Below are 12,744 nucleotides of genomic sequence, written 5' to 3'. Positions count from 1 at the left end.
GAGCAGGCTGGGCCACGAGAATGGGCTGCTCGGCATATGGCACACGTGGGAGCGAAGCTAGGGCTCGTCTTGGTAACGCGTTGGGCTCACAGTAGGCTTGGAGTGACATGGCTTCGGCCATGGCCATGGTGCCATGAGCCTTGGATGACACGGCTTTGGCTTGCTTTGGTGGCATGGCTCGTGCCATGGTAATGGTGCCATGGACCTCGACGCGGGTGGCCACCGTGGTGGTTCCCATGGTGGAACCTTGTGGTGGTGGTGCCGCTCCCCCTAGGATCACATTTAGTCTCGTTGATCGTCGCAGTCCCATTTCTTGAATATTGGAATTTTCACTCATGGAGTTTTCTAAATTTCTAGCCATTGTATTTCTCTTTTTTGTTTTATCAAAGAATCTTTGCAAATAAAAAATTCTAATAATAAGAACGTACGAAAAATATAAGTGGACTAGAAAATAGAGAAAAAAACCTTTTTTACGCGAGAGTCTTCTACGAGTGTGAATTTCAACTCTCAATGAAAGCACCAATTTGTGGATGCAAATTTCTTCCTCCTTGATCTTGGACAGAATTGCACCTACAAAACAAATAACACCTTAGGTCAAGGCCAAGAACCTCATGCGCCCATGATGAATGGGGGGGGGGCTTTGGCCGAAGAACCTCTAATGCCAAAGTTAGAATTTAGAGAGAAAAGTGTTTGAGAGTTTTTGGAAGTTTTTCAAGAGTGTGGAACTAGTCTTTCAAAAAAAATTGAGTCTTATTTATAGAGCATGGCCGACCCTCTTTGGAAGAGAGAGTGGCCAGCCGTTAGATGTTTAATTGGGTGGTGTAATGGTGATTAATTTGGTGATTAATGGGTGATTAATTGGGTGATTAATTACGAATTAATCCATTAATTAGCCTAATTAATTTAATTTATAAGGAAGGTTTTGAAGGTTATGTAATGATTTCCTTGTAGATGATATGAAGTAAAGATGGATGAGATAAATTTGAACTTGTTACCTATTTTGGGCACTCTTGACTCGGTTGATGGATGATTTTCCATTGCTTGCGTGTAGGAAACCTGGTGTGTCTCGAGGGTAATTTTGTCTTCTTCACCTGAAAATCCATGTGTTGCCTCTTGATTATTTTTTGCTCCACTATATTGCGTCTACATCAAGCCGATCCCAGACAACCTTGTCGACCTTTACACGACGTCACTACTGAAGTTAACCTTCCAGAAGCTTGTTCGAGGAATTTGTCTTAATGTTTTTTTTTCCTACGATTAGGAGCATTTTTCACACTGGGTTTTTGCTACCTAACTAGGTTTCGACGAGGCACCCACCCTGGGATGATCATACCCTTGTGAGCTATTCTACTTCCATCCAGAAGATGTATGGTTTTGACTTAATACAACTTCTCACCTTTCTTCTTAGTCTATGGGTTTCTCTCCCACCTTCGGTTTTACAATAGCAAGGTTTTGTGAGTTTTACCTTTTATGCATTCTTCAGTTGATCTCGCATTCACTCCTTGTGCCGACGACTTCATAAAATGTACTTGCTTCATCGTTGAAGACCTGATGCGCCATTTGTTTAAGTATTTACACACTCAAGGGGGAGTGTTGCAGTCCTATTAGATTAGGAATGTGATTGTGTAAATCCTAACATATCTAGGATATCCTTATGGGACTCTACCATATCCATTAGACTAGATATTATCCTATTAAAGTTGTAATCATAAAAGGATAAGGAATTAACCTTCCTTACTACTATAAATAAAGGCACAATTGGGTGGAATAGAACACACCTCACAATTACACATCGCTCTCTTCTCTCCATGTGTTGCACCCCTTCTTTCTTTATGACCTTCATAATTGTTCAGTAAATTATGCCTACAACAAATTATGATGAAAAAAAAAAAAAAATTAAAACCAGAATTTACTTGAAAAAAAATTAGGGTGTATGGTGAAAACACAATAAATTTTGAATAAACAAAACACTAACCTCTTTCTTAGCACTTTTAGAAATAAAAAGAGTAAAATTTAGAATTGGTCCTTAAACTCGTACTCAAGTTTAGAATTTGTCCTTGAACTGAATTTCTGTTAATGCAAGAAGACCACATGCCACGCAGGTGAGGAATTTTGGTAGCCTATTGTTGTTTCAACAGTTTCCAAAATGTCTGCCTTTTCTTTGCGATTTTTGGTTCCAAGTGCAACTCAAGAGAGCCGACTTTTGCTATAAAGGAGAAATTTTTCAGTGTGCTCGGAACATTAAGTGGAACACCACATGTCATTACTCCAATTGGAAGGACAATTGAACAAAATAAATTTTCCTCTAATTGTATAATAACATGTGGTGTTTCGACCATATTCTGAACACACTAAAAAATCTCTCTTTACAAGGACCCTCGACTTAGCAAATTGATGTGGAAGGGTGGACAAGCTAAGGGTTGCTCATTCAAAACCCTTTTCTTTTTTCTTTTTTTTATATAAGAAAGGTACAATATTCATAGATATGAAAGATCGATCATATAGCGGATACAATGAAGTGGATCTCAGTTAAAAACTTTGTTGGAACTTTCAACCCCCTAATGGTTCTTTGATGAGAATTGTGCTCGACAGCCAACAGCTACACCTAGTCCTGAAATGGTGACGTAATTCCTTCAACTCTGCCACAACAATACTACTAACATTTATTTTCTCAAACCCAAAAAAATAAAAAATAATAAAATAATAAAAAATAAAAAATAAAAGTAAAATGTTATCTTTACTATATGTTATATTATCATTTGTACTTTCTAATAGAAATAGAACCATATGTATGTATCGATGAATTCTACAATTAAATATATGATACAAATAAATAGTAAACGTAGTACTATAGAAAAATGAAAACAGAGCTATGAATTGGACAAATTCTAAAATTATGTTATGTGGGAGTGAGGATTAAATCTGAATTTTACTCGAAATAAAAAGTAAAAATAACTAATTCGGTAGTTTGTTGGGTTGGTTTTGTAACTTTCTTACGGTAGGACTTGGCGGCGACTGAGCCTGAACTGAAATCAGCGAAGGAGGGGAAAATGGAGGTAGAGTGCTATGTGGTGGTGCACAACATAGCGAAGAGGCACAACGTGGGCACGCTCGCCCGGAGCGCCACCGCCTTCGGCGTCTCTGAGCTGATTCTGGTCGGCCGCCGAGAATTCAACGCCTTCGGCAGCCATGGCTCCACCACACACCTTCGCTTTCGCCACTTCCACTCCCTTCAAGACGCCCAACTCTATCTCAAGGTCCTTTCTCTCTCTCTCTCTCTCTCATTGATTTCTTTGATTTTGGGTATAAATCTCACTGAATAATGAGTATTCGATTTTGTGTATGTGGGTTTTAGGAGAGAGATTGTGATATATGCGGCGTTGAGATAACTGATAATGCTCTGCCTGTAAATCATCATCCTTTCACCAAGAGCACTGCTTTTCTTCTTGGCAATGAGGTAATTATCATTTTTTACAATTACCCATGTGGGTTGTTTGCTCTGTAACTATTGGCTCGATTGGGAGTTTTGATCAGTAACTTTGTTGTTGGCATTTTGGCTTGTCAAGTAATGTACTTTTGATCATCGGTTTTGGGTAAATGTTGGTTGGGATTTCGTTCGATATGATTCGATAGTTTGAGAAGGTTTTTCCACTGCAATTTAACAATCTGATGCTATGTGTTTCAGTGTTTGAGTTAAACTTCACTGTGCATTAGGATTAGGCGATAATCCCTTTATATTTTTCTTTGTGTTGTTTGTAGGGAACGGGCCTTTCTGCTAAAGAATTGGAAATATGCGACTTCTTTGTGTATATTCCGCAGTATGGAGGTGGTACTGCTTCCTTGAATGTGACCGTAGCAGCTTCTATCGTGCTGCATCACTTTGGAGGTAACTATAAAAACATGGCCTGTATTCATCCCTTTTGTTTTTCTTCTCTTCTTTTACGGCCTTGTGGTTTATGCACTTTTATGTGATGGTTCACTGCATAAGCAAAAAATTTACCGTCACTAGGATAATGTATTGTTTAGATTATCTTCCTAGAATCCAATCAGTGCCCTAATATCATTTTCTACGTTCCCATATCATTATGTTCAATCACTAAACCTCATCTATCCTCCTCCAGAATTCATCTTAAATATAATATGCTGGTCGTTTGTGTGCCCTCCCTTGTCTCGCCGGTCCTTCCTACCATTATTGAACTTATGATGGCGAATTTTCTACATCACCCAATATAAATTCTTGGGAGTCTTATTCTGTCACTTGGCATCCACTAGTCGAATTCTTGGAGGGGGGGGTGTTAGGTAGGCATTTAGTTTTTAGACCTAACTAAGCAGACTAAATAGAACAAGATCTGTCGATAAGATTACTTTTCTCAATGACCAAAATTGTTTGAACTTTGACTGGTACCACTTTACCAATCTTAGTTTGTAGTGCCCACGGTAATGATTCCTTTCTTTCTGACTTGATTGTTTCACTGTTGAATTGAAAGTGAGTTTACGTTTGATAACCAACACAGATCAGAATAAGAAAATCTTTTCTTTTGAACTATGCCAATAGCATGTAGGTATAATTTTACACTACTAATGATTCTTCTTGTGCACAACTTATGAAATTTCCCACCCACGGCTCTCTTCAGTTTGGGCTGGCTTCCCTGAGAGAACTCGTGCAGGGAGCAAGTTTATTGTGGCAGAGAAACCTGAAAAGCAGACAAGACGAAGTTTTTGTGCAGAAACAGCAGATTCCGTCATTGAAGAGCGAAAATGCAGAAAAGAATTTGCTGCTAATGGTTTCTTTGATGAGAGTGGAAATGAAAATTCATCTTCTAACCTTCTAGATGGATTGTTTGCTGATGTAAGAATATAATATCTTAGGTATCATATATGGTGAAAATCGTTTAGATTGTTAGTACACATTCCTCAACTGTTGTGACCGATTAACAAAAGGAACAGTTTATGAGTTTTATGTATCATCTGCAATGTGCAGAAGATCTAGTTTCGTAGTTTATAATGTTAGTGCCATGGGTTTTGTTCAAAGTTACTATTATGGGTTGTTTATTAATTCGTACTCGGAATGAGAGGAATTGAACGAAGGAGGAACTGAATTGAGGAGTTGGAATGAGATGGAGTCAATATTAGATTCCTGTTGAAACTGTTTATTAAAATTTTTGGAATCGGAGCAAGAAAGATACTAAACCATATAAGCTATTTACTAATTCACATAAATCGGAAAGAAAATCAATTTGATTTCTAAACTGCTCATATTCTAGTAATATATTTTATATGCTAATTCTTTTTAATTCATTTATGTTTTTGGATAAAACTTTAAGATTTGGCTACAATACTTACATGTATTTAATACAATCACTATCTTGATGGTCAAATGATAATTAGATTAAATACATATATTCACATGAATTATATATAACTGTTAGATGGTTAATTTTATTAAATATACGTAAGTATTGCAGCTAGTTATTTTGATAAATTTTTAACTTTGTAGGAAAAGTTTTAATTTTTATTTATTTTTGGCTGAGAGAACAAAACCTAGCAAAAGAAGAGTGGTGATGTCCCTCCCATCTTTAAGGGTGCGTTTGTTGCACCGGACTATCTCGGACTGGACTAGCTTCAGGGACTAAGCTGGATTGGCTTAGATTAGACTAAGCTAGACTAATTTAGTGAAGTGTTTGGTGCAGTGTCGGACTAAAAAGCTAGATAATAACAAATATATTTTTAATTCATATTTTATTAATATTTTATATTATTTAATACACATTTAGTAATATTTTATTACTACCACTATCTTTTTTTTCATTCTAGAAACCACCCATCCTCATTCCTGATTCTTTTCCGCTAATCTCCCCATTTCTTTCCAAGTTTGCTCTGTCCCTCTCCCTCTGTTTCTTCCTCTTTCTTCTTGGCCCCTCTCTCTCTCTCTCTCTCTTCATCTCCATCTTTTTCTTCCTATTTCTCTCTGCTCATCTCCCTGTTTTCTTCCATCTTTTTCTTCCTATTTCTCTCTGCTCATCTCCCTGTTTTCTTCTTAATTTTTTTTGGGGACCAATTGGCAAATTAGAACCCATTCAGAGTCTGTGTCATTTGGGTTTTCATGGGTCTGCTTCTCCAGCATCATTAGCAAAGGTCTACGATCAAGGAGTCTGGACTAGGTGGAGTGTGAGCACAGCTGCTGAGCGTTTCAAACGCACATCAATTTTGTATTTTTTTTTTTTTCGCTTTTTTGTTCTGAATTTTGGATTTGGATCTAGTTTTGAAAATGGAAATATTGCAGAAATTTTTGCCTTTTGTTTCCAATTTTGTGGGATCTGGGTTTGAAAATGGTAGATGATAGGGACGACAATGAGGGAGCAGGGCAAGGACAACAATGAGGAAAGACGCAGAGATGAGGACGAGCAAGACGACCGACCTTGGGGGGTTCTTGGACGAGTGACTCTCTCGCGGTTTTCTCTCTATCAGAAGGGCTTACGAGTCCGCCCGAAATTGGGGATCCTCCTTAAGAACTCTTAAGGAGGTGTATAATCCGAGCGAGTCCGACCTAAGGTCATTAAACCTAATCCTGGTGCAGACCAAACAAGGGATTACAGTCTAATCCAGTCCAATCCTTCCTAATCCAGTCAAACAAACGGGCTCTAAGAGTCCTGATGGAGCACCTCCATCTAGGTAATACAATTTGATTACTGATATTAGGTGGACCCCACCTATTTTCTGATTCCCCTCAGGCTTGGTAAACGCTGGAATGCTTTGGGAGAAGTGCAATGCCGTTTCTTCCCATTTCATTCCGGTTTCGTAATCAGGCCATCAGAGTTTGGAGGAATGTGTACCGTGAGAGTTTGTTTCAATTAGTTATGTGCACTAAGTCTTTGTCATTAATTTTTTTTTTTTTTTTTTAACAAACGATATTAGTTACACTAAGGAGATTGAGGAATGAGCTAAGCCTTATATGAGCTAAAAATAATGTGAATAATGTGGTTTAAATTTGTCTTTAACGAAAATCGAACTAAAACCTCTCAGCTTTTACTCACAAGTGAAAAGAAATACCACTAGACGTAATACTAAGTGGCCTTTGTCATTAATTTTAGCATCCAAATTTTATCCAATGGTATAATAGTTTGTTACATTCACTCCAAAGGGATAGAGAAGGAAAAAGAATTAATCAGACTTAGGCAAACGACTACTAAACAAACAATGAAAAGCACAAACTTGCATGAGCAAACACTTTATGCTATATTTAGCACTCGAGTCTTGTGAATCAAGCGATAATTCAAGAGGCTTAGGAAGCCGCCGACTCTGAGTCTTGTGATGAATCAGAACTTGACGCGGGGTACCCGATTCCATGGCGGTTGTTAGGGAACACAACGAAAACAGTACCGGCAATTGTACCAATAATCGGAGGCAACACCTGCAGCAAAGTCTTCTCAGTGGACTCAAACCCTGGATAATAGCACCTCACAGTGTTGGTATCCAAAAGTGATAGAACTGCAAACACAATCACGGAAAAGAAGGCATGCACAAAGTCCCCAATCCTAAGCTTATAAGCAGACAAGTCTACAGAATTGGAGTTTGTTGATGGCCAAAGACCCTTGCATGTTGCCACCCCATAGTGTGTTTTTCCATCACTCCCAGTGTAACTGTCTGTGAAGGAAGCAAAGCAGCAAGAGAAGCCGCAAAGGACGATGAGAATGGCGCTTAGGTATTTGTTGAGGGCCGTGCAGTTGCCGTTGTTGGTTAAGACAGGGTTGAGGAACTGGAACAAGAAGACCGTGCCGGTCGGGAGGAGCTTGATGAGGTTGCCTGCGCCTGTGAATGTTCTGTCTTTGGCGCTTTTGTTTTTGGTGGTGGTTGTCTTGGATTTAGAGGAAGAGCCCCCCATTTTTTCGAACTAACGTATTCTTCGAGGGAGTTAGAAGTGTTGTTTGTGACTTTGTGTGTGTGTGTTCTAAATTGTGGTTTTTGTGACAAAGATTTGGTGCGTATTTATAGAGAAATATTAGACATTTCCCAGGGAGGTAACAATTAGGTAGCAAAGTTAATTTTGCTGACTCTTTGGAGATGGGCATTGGTTTGTTTCATTGATGTAATGGAAGTGCAATTGCTTCCACGTTTGGCGTTGTCGTGTTGAGATGGAAAGGTGGCTTTACCTTTAGGAAGGGCGGGCTTCATTTCTAATCCAAGTTTAAGAATTAATATTTTTGAATTTTCTGTGCCCCCAAGATAAGGATGCATAAAAGAAGATTGAATAAATCAAAAACAGGATAAGTTAGTGTTGGGAAAATTACAATAAAAATTGTAATATTCTTCTAAAAACATAGACAATTAGGCTAAGGCGCGAGTATCTCGCTCTCTTTAAGGAGATTCAAGCCCACTGTTATTTTACAAAAGTTCATGAACCGGTACAGCATTATATCTCTTGACCTGTCCTCTCCAGAATACAACAACCCAACTAAATTGTGTTTGACTCAAACCTTTCTGCACAAAAAGAGAAGAATCCAAAACTCCACCACAAGAACATCTTTCTTTGGTCAATATAAATAAAATATACGTGACAATATTATGCAAGTAAAAAATTACTCGTATGTTTGTATGTAAATATGTTTAAAGCGTGTGAAATATGAGTATCATGATTATTATCATTGGATATGCAACAAAAACGTGTGATATGAGTATATTTTATACGTTTTTAGGGGTACGCTATTTTTTTCTATTTTTGTTTGAGGTAGACTAATTTTACCAAAGAAAAATAGGCTTGTACTATTGAGTTAGACAACTCTAGCATATAAAATTACATGCTATTCTCTGAATAACCAAAATTAGCCCTGCAACCTCGGCCCTTGATCTGCAATGACATGAATTTTCTTAAGAGTAAGTGTAAACCATTTAATTTCCTATATATTAATGTGAAGCACAAAGTATATAAATAGATAGAAGCCCTCCAATACAGTTATGATAAACTCTAATGCATTTTGTGCCTTTCATATATATATATATATATATATATATATATATAGTAATCAAGTCGTTAAATACTCTTGCAAATCATGGCATTTCCACTGGTTTTGTTTGGTGCGACTCTCATCTGCTTTCATTTTGCCGCATACGAAAACCTGTTTCAATCCTACTAATCGTATTCTACCCAATGACATATACTTTTTAACGAACTCTTACAATATAAAACGTGCATGAACCTTGTTAAGTGATTTGATCGATCCTGACCGAGGTGCAATATTGAGGATTAAAATAAAACAATCAAAATTTGGATTCTAATGCATGTGTTATTGACGATAATACAAATGTATGTTTTAAATGACTTAATTAAATTTAAAGTATGTTGAATGCAGAATGGAGCGTGCGTGTCAAAGATATAAACCAATATAATTAATATTAAGAGCATCCGTGCCAAGTGCAGTTTTTGACTAGTTAGGTCATACAAATGATCTTCATCAGCTGACTAATCAACTGTAGAAATGAAGAACAATTCAAACTCTTTGGTAGTGTTAATTGACTAGTAGGTTTAACTATACTACATCCATTCCTCAGATATGTGCAAATTGTTAGTTGTTTGTATGGGGGTACTCGTGAGCGATTGGTAGCTGTTAATTCAGTATGAAATCATATGAATCTACAACTGATAATCACTCATGCATGAGCACGCACTTGGACAACTTTTCTTAGCGATTTGCCAACTCAGGTGAAGTGATGTACGTATTTCTATCATATATCTACAACCAATGAAAAAAAGTTGAACAACCATGACAAAATCTATCTACTAGTCTTAAACAGTCTGATATTGCAAGGAAAATTAGGTTTCGTTTGTTTGGGCAAGGAGCAATTACACATGCATGCATACATGTTTGGGAATTGCAATGTCTTGACGTGCTATGGAGGCTCTTCTCTTTTTTGGGGTCAATGCCGTACACGATGTCGCTAGAGACTTGTATGAACTTATATACTCATGATTTCAGGAATTTCTAGGCTTACGTGTATGCTCAATTCAGTTGTTATTTTTTATAATTTGTTATCCTTTTGTTGACAGTGCATGTAATGCTCGATCGACCCAGGTTTTTGCTCGTTCGACTTGCAAACTCCTTGCATATATTTTGGAGTAAGCGAAAAAACGGTTACAATAGGAGCTTATAACTTAAGTGTTAGTTAAGAGCATTTACTCATGTACCTGAAAACTTAGGTTCACAATTCTTCCTCCACCGTTTTATTCCTAATAACACTATCGCTTGTACAAGAAAAACGAGTACCAACTTGCTTGCACGCTGTGAACTTAAATTGCGCATGTACTATATTATCCCCACTTACTATAACTAATCCATATATATGTTATAACATGGAAAAGTAAAAATATGTAAAACATGCATTATAACATAAGTACATAAGTGAATTGCAACGAACGAACTCTATAAAATTACTCATTATACTAGGGCGCATGGGCACTGTTTCTAAGTTTTGCACGTTATCAGAAACAAGAATTAGTATTGTTTTCGTGTTCGTGCTGAAATTGAAAGCATGTACAATTGTGTATATGTGTGTATGTGTGTACGTGTATATATATATGCACAGACACAGAGACTTGGAAGGCACTGTTTTCTCATAAACCAAAGAGCAATGCTAAAAAACCACATATTTATATATACTACATTGGTATATCATTTTATGTGGTAAGTGATCTAACAACATTCAACGAGATAATTTAATTAATTGACGTGACATATACACATCACTTATCATATCAGATAATACATAAATATGTATAAAATCTAATCTCCTTAATATTTTTCGAAAGGAAAGAGTATAGATGATATCAATCATTGATGGCATTCTTTCGTCAGAACACGTACTTGTTGCGGTGCAGTTTTACTTTACCCTACTCCACCCCCAAAACCCTCGTAAAAGAAGAAAGACCCTCGGCTTTAGGGTTGCAGGTTACAGAAGTTTTGTTTTGTGCTAGCTTTCCAGTACCCTTCGAAAATAGCTGACAATAGCTTAAGACAGAGAAGAGAGTTGGCAACAATCTACCTGCTGTTAAATGTAGTTAGGAAACTTTATTGAAACACAACGATATTCTATATTAAGTGTTAGTGAGATTTAGGCTTAGTTACACAATTAGATAATCAAAATAATTTAGTATCGAACTCGTCATATATAAAAATCAAATCTAAAATCTCTTACGGATGGATCATAGGACCAAAGTAGTCTTAGGTCCATCCTGCTTTTGTTTATAAAAAAAAAAAAAAAAAAAAAAAAAGAAAAAAAAAAAAAAAATTTAGTACTACTTATTTTTTTTTATTATTTTTATCATTTTTCCACAACTTTTTCACTTAAACCATTCCAATTTTCTAGACAAAAGATCCGGCTCTCTTTAAATATTTTAAGGATATTTATGTAATCTAGTCTAACTCTAAAGCATACCTATTCCAACTTCCAACACTTCTATTCATTTCCCCAATACTAAAAATTAGTATTTTATTATTCTCCAAGTATCTAGCCGACTGCAGTCTGCCAGTCTGGGTTAGGATTAATATATGTGTATTGCTTTTTTATCAGTCTTCAATTTCCATGATCCTCAAGGGTATGAACTTCGAATCTCCAAAGTTGTCATTTTCAATTTTTTTGCGATTTGCTAATTCATATATGTTGTCATCTACAATTGTAAATTAATTTAACAAATAATATTTGTTTTGCAGATTAAAGATTTCCATTATTCCATCATTCCATCAAAGAAAAGACATAGAAGTTTGGTTAATTGGTCAACAACCCAAAGTATGTAATTTACTCTCAATTTCTCTTACAATTTTTTGTTTATAAATTATGATTAAATTGATGTCTTGCAATTTCTCTTAACTTTTGCCTAATTTGTTTGAGTTTGTAAAATTAACATATATATACTATGCAATGGTTTCAAAATAAAACTCGTCGAGGACAATTATTTTAATTATTGAGGATATGTAATATTATCAATGCTATGTTATTTTGAATTTTGGTTACTTTTCATATATATACTATGATGTTTTGGTTAACAGTTTTGTAACTACTATTAATTTATTTTTATTTTATTTAATATTTGTGAGAGGTCCTTCCTAACTCGAAATCCTGGCTCCGCCATTGATATCAATGACAACTTTTTTGACCTTTTTTCACTAATCAGATGGACACTTGCTGCTAAGGTCTATTTTAGCATTTGTGCAGTAATACATCCCTTCCAGTTGATAAATTGATTTTGCGTTGAATTCTCAATTACAATAGAAAATCGAAGTAAGAGTTTAATGTACTGACGCAAGTTGAAAATTTAAACAGTAGATCTGTTGGATTTGGAACGCGAGAATTGGCCACGTACAAGTTCCACATCACGTGAGATGGGACACAAAATGACTATTGTGGGTGCAATTTCAGTCAAGTAAGAATTAACTAGAAAACCTATAAAACAATTATCGCGTAAGATCAATTGAAAAATTATGGAGAATGTTTGTCAAATGACCTCCGATGCCTAAGTCTTAAGTTTGAGAGAATTGAATAGAAGTAGATAGTTCTATGTTTAGTTTGCTATTATCAGTTTCTTGTGCGACTTAGCTATTTATAGAGTATAAAGTTATTTAATTGTCTATCAATAGGGCAGTGCTTGGCAAACCGATTGATGGATTAGTCTCCCTGACCGGGTAGAGGGAGTATTCCTTTGGGAGATGCCTTGGCAGAGGGCATCTTAATATAGGTTTAGTATAACCTTCCCTT

The 12,744-nt window shown here is 36.3% G+C and overlaps 2 protein-coding genes across 2 annotated transcripts; one reads left to right on the top strand and one right to left on the bottom strand.

The window, feature by feature from the left end:
- The first annotated feature begins 2,832 nt into the window (after positions 1-2,832).
- LOC137732510 (uncharacterized) lies at positions 2,833-4,967 on the top strand. Its single transcript, XM_068471829.1, has 4 exons — positions 2,833-3,257; positions 3,356-3,457; positions 3,760-3,886; positions 4,635-4,967. Exons 1-4 carry the CDS (start codon positions 3,051-3,053, stop codon positions 4,859-4,861), a joined length of 663 nt encoding a protein of 220 aa, XP_068327930.1. The 5' UTR covers positions 2,833-3,050; the 3' UTR covers positions 4,862-4,967.
- A 2,092-nt stretch (positions 4,968-7,059) lies between these two features.
- LOC137732216 (protein DMP2-like) lies at positions 7,060-7,964 on the bottom strand. Its single transcript, XM_068471517.1, has one exon. It carries the CDS (start codon positions 7,880-7,882, stop codon positions 7,283-7,285), a length of 600 nt encoding a protein of 199 aa, XP_068327618.1. The 5' UTR covers positions 7,883-7,964; the 3' UTR covers positions 7,060-7,282.
- Between the last annotated feature and the right edge of the window lie 4,780 nt (positions 7,965-12,744).

Source organism: Pyrus communis, chromosome 4 (assembly GCF_963583255.1).
Source record: "Pyrus communis chromosome 4, drPyrComm1.1, whole genome shotgun sequence".
NCBI lineage: Eukaryota > Viridiplantae > Streptophyta > Magnoliopsida > Rosales > Rosaceae > Pyrus > Pyrus communis.
This window is presented reverse-complemented; position numbering and strand designations above follow the sequence as displayed.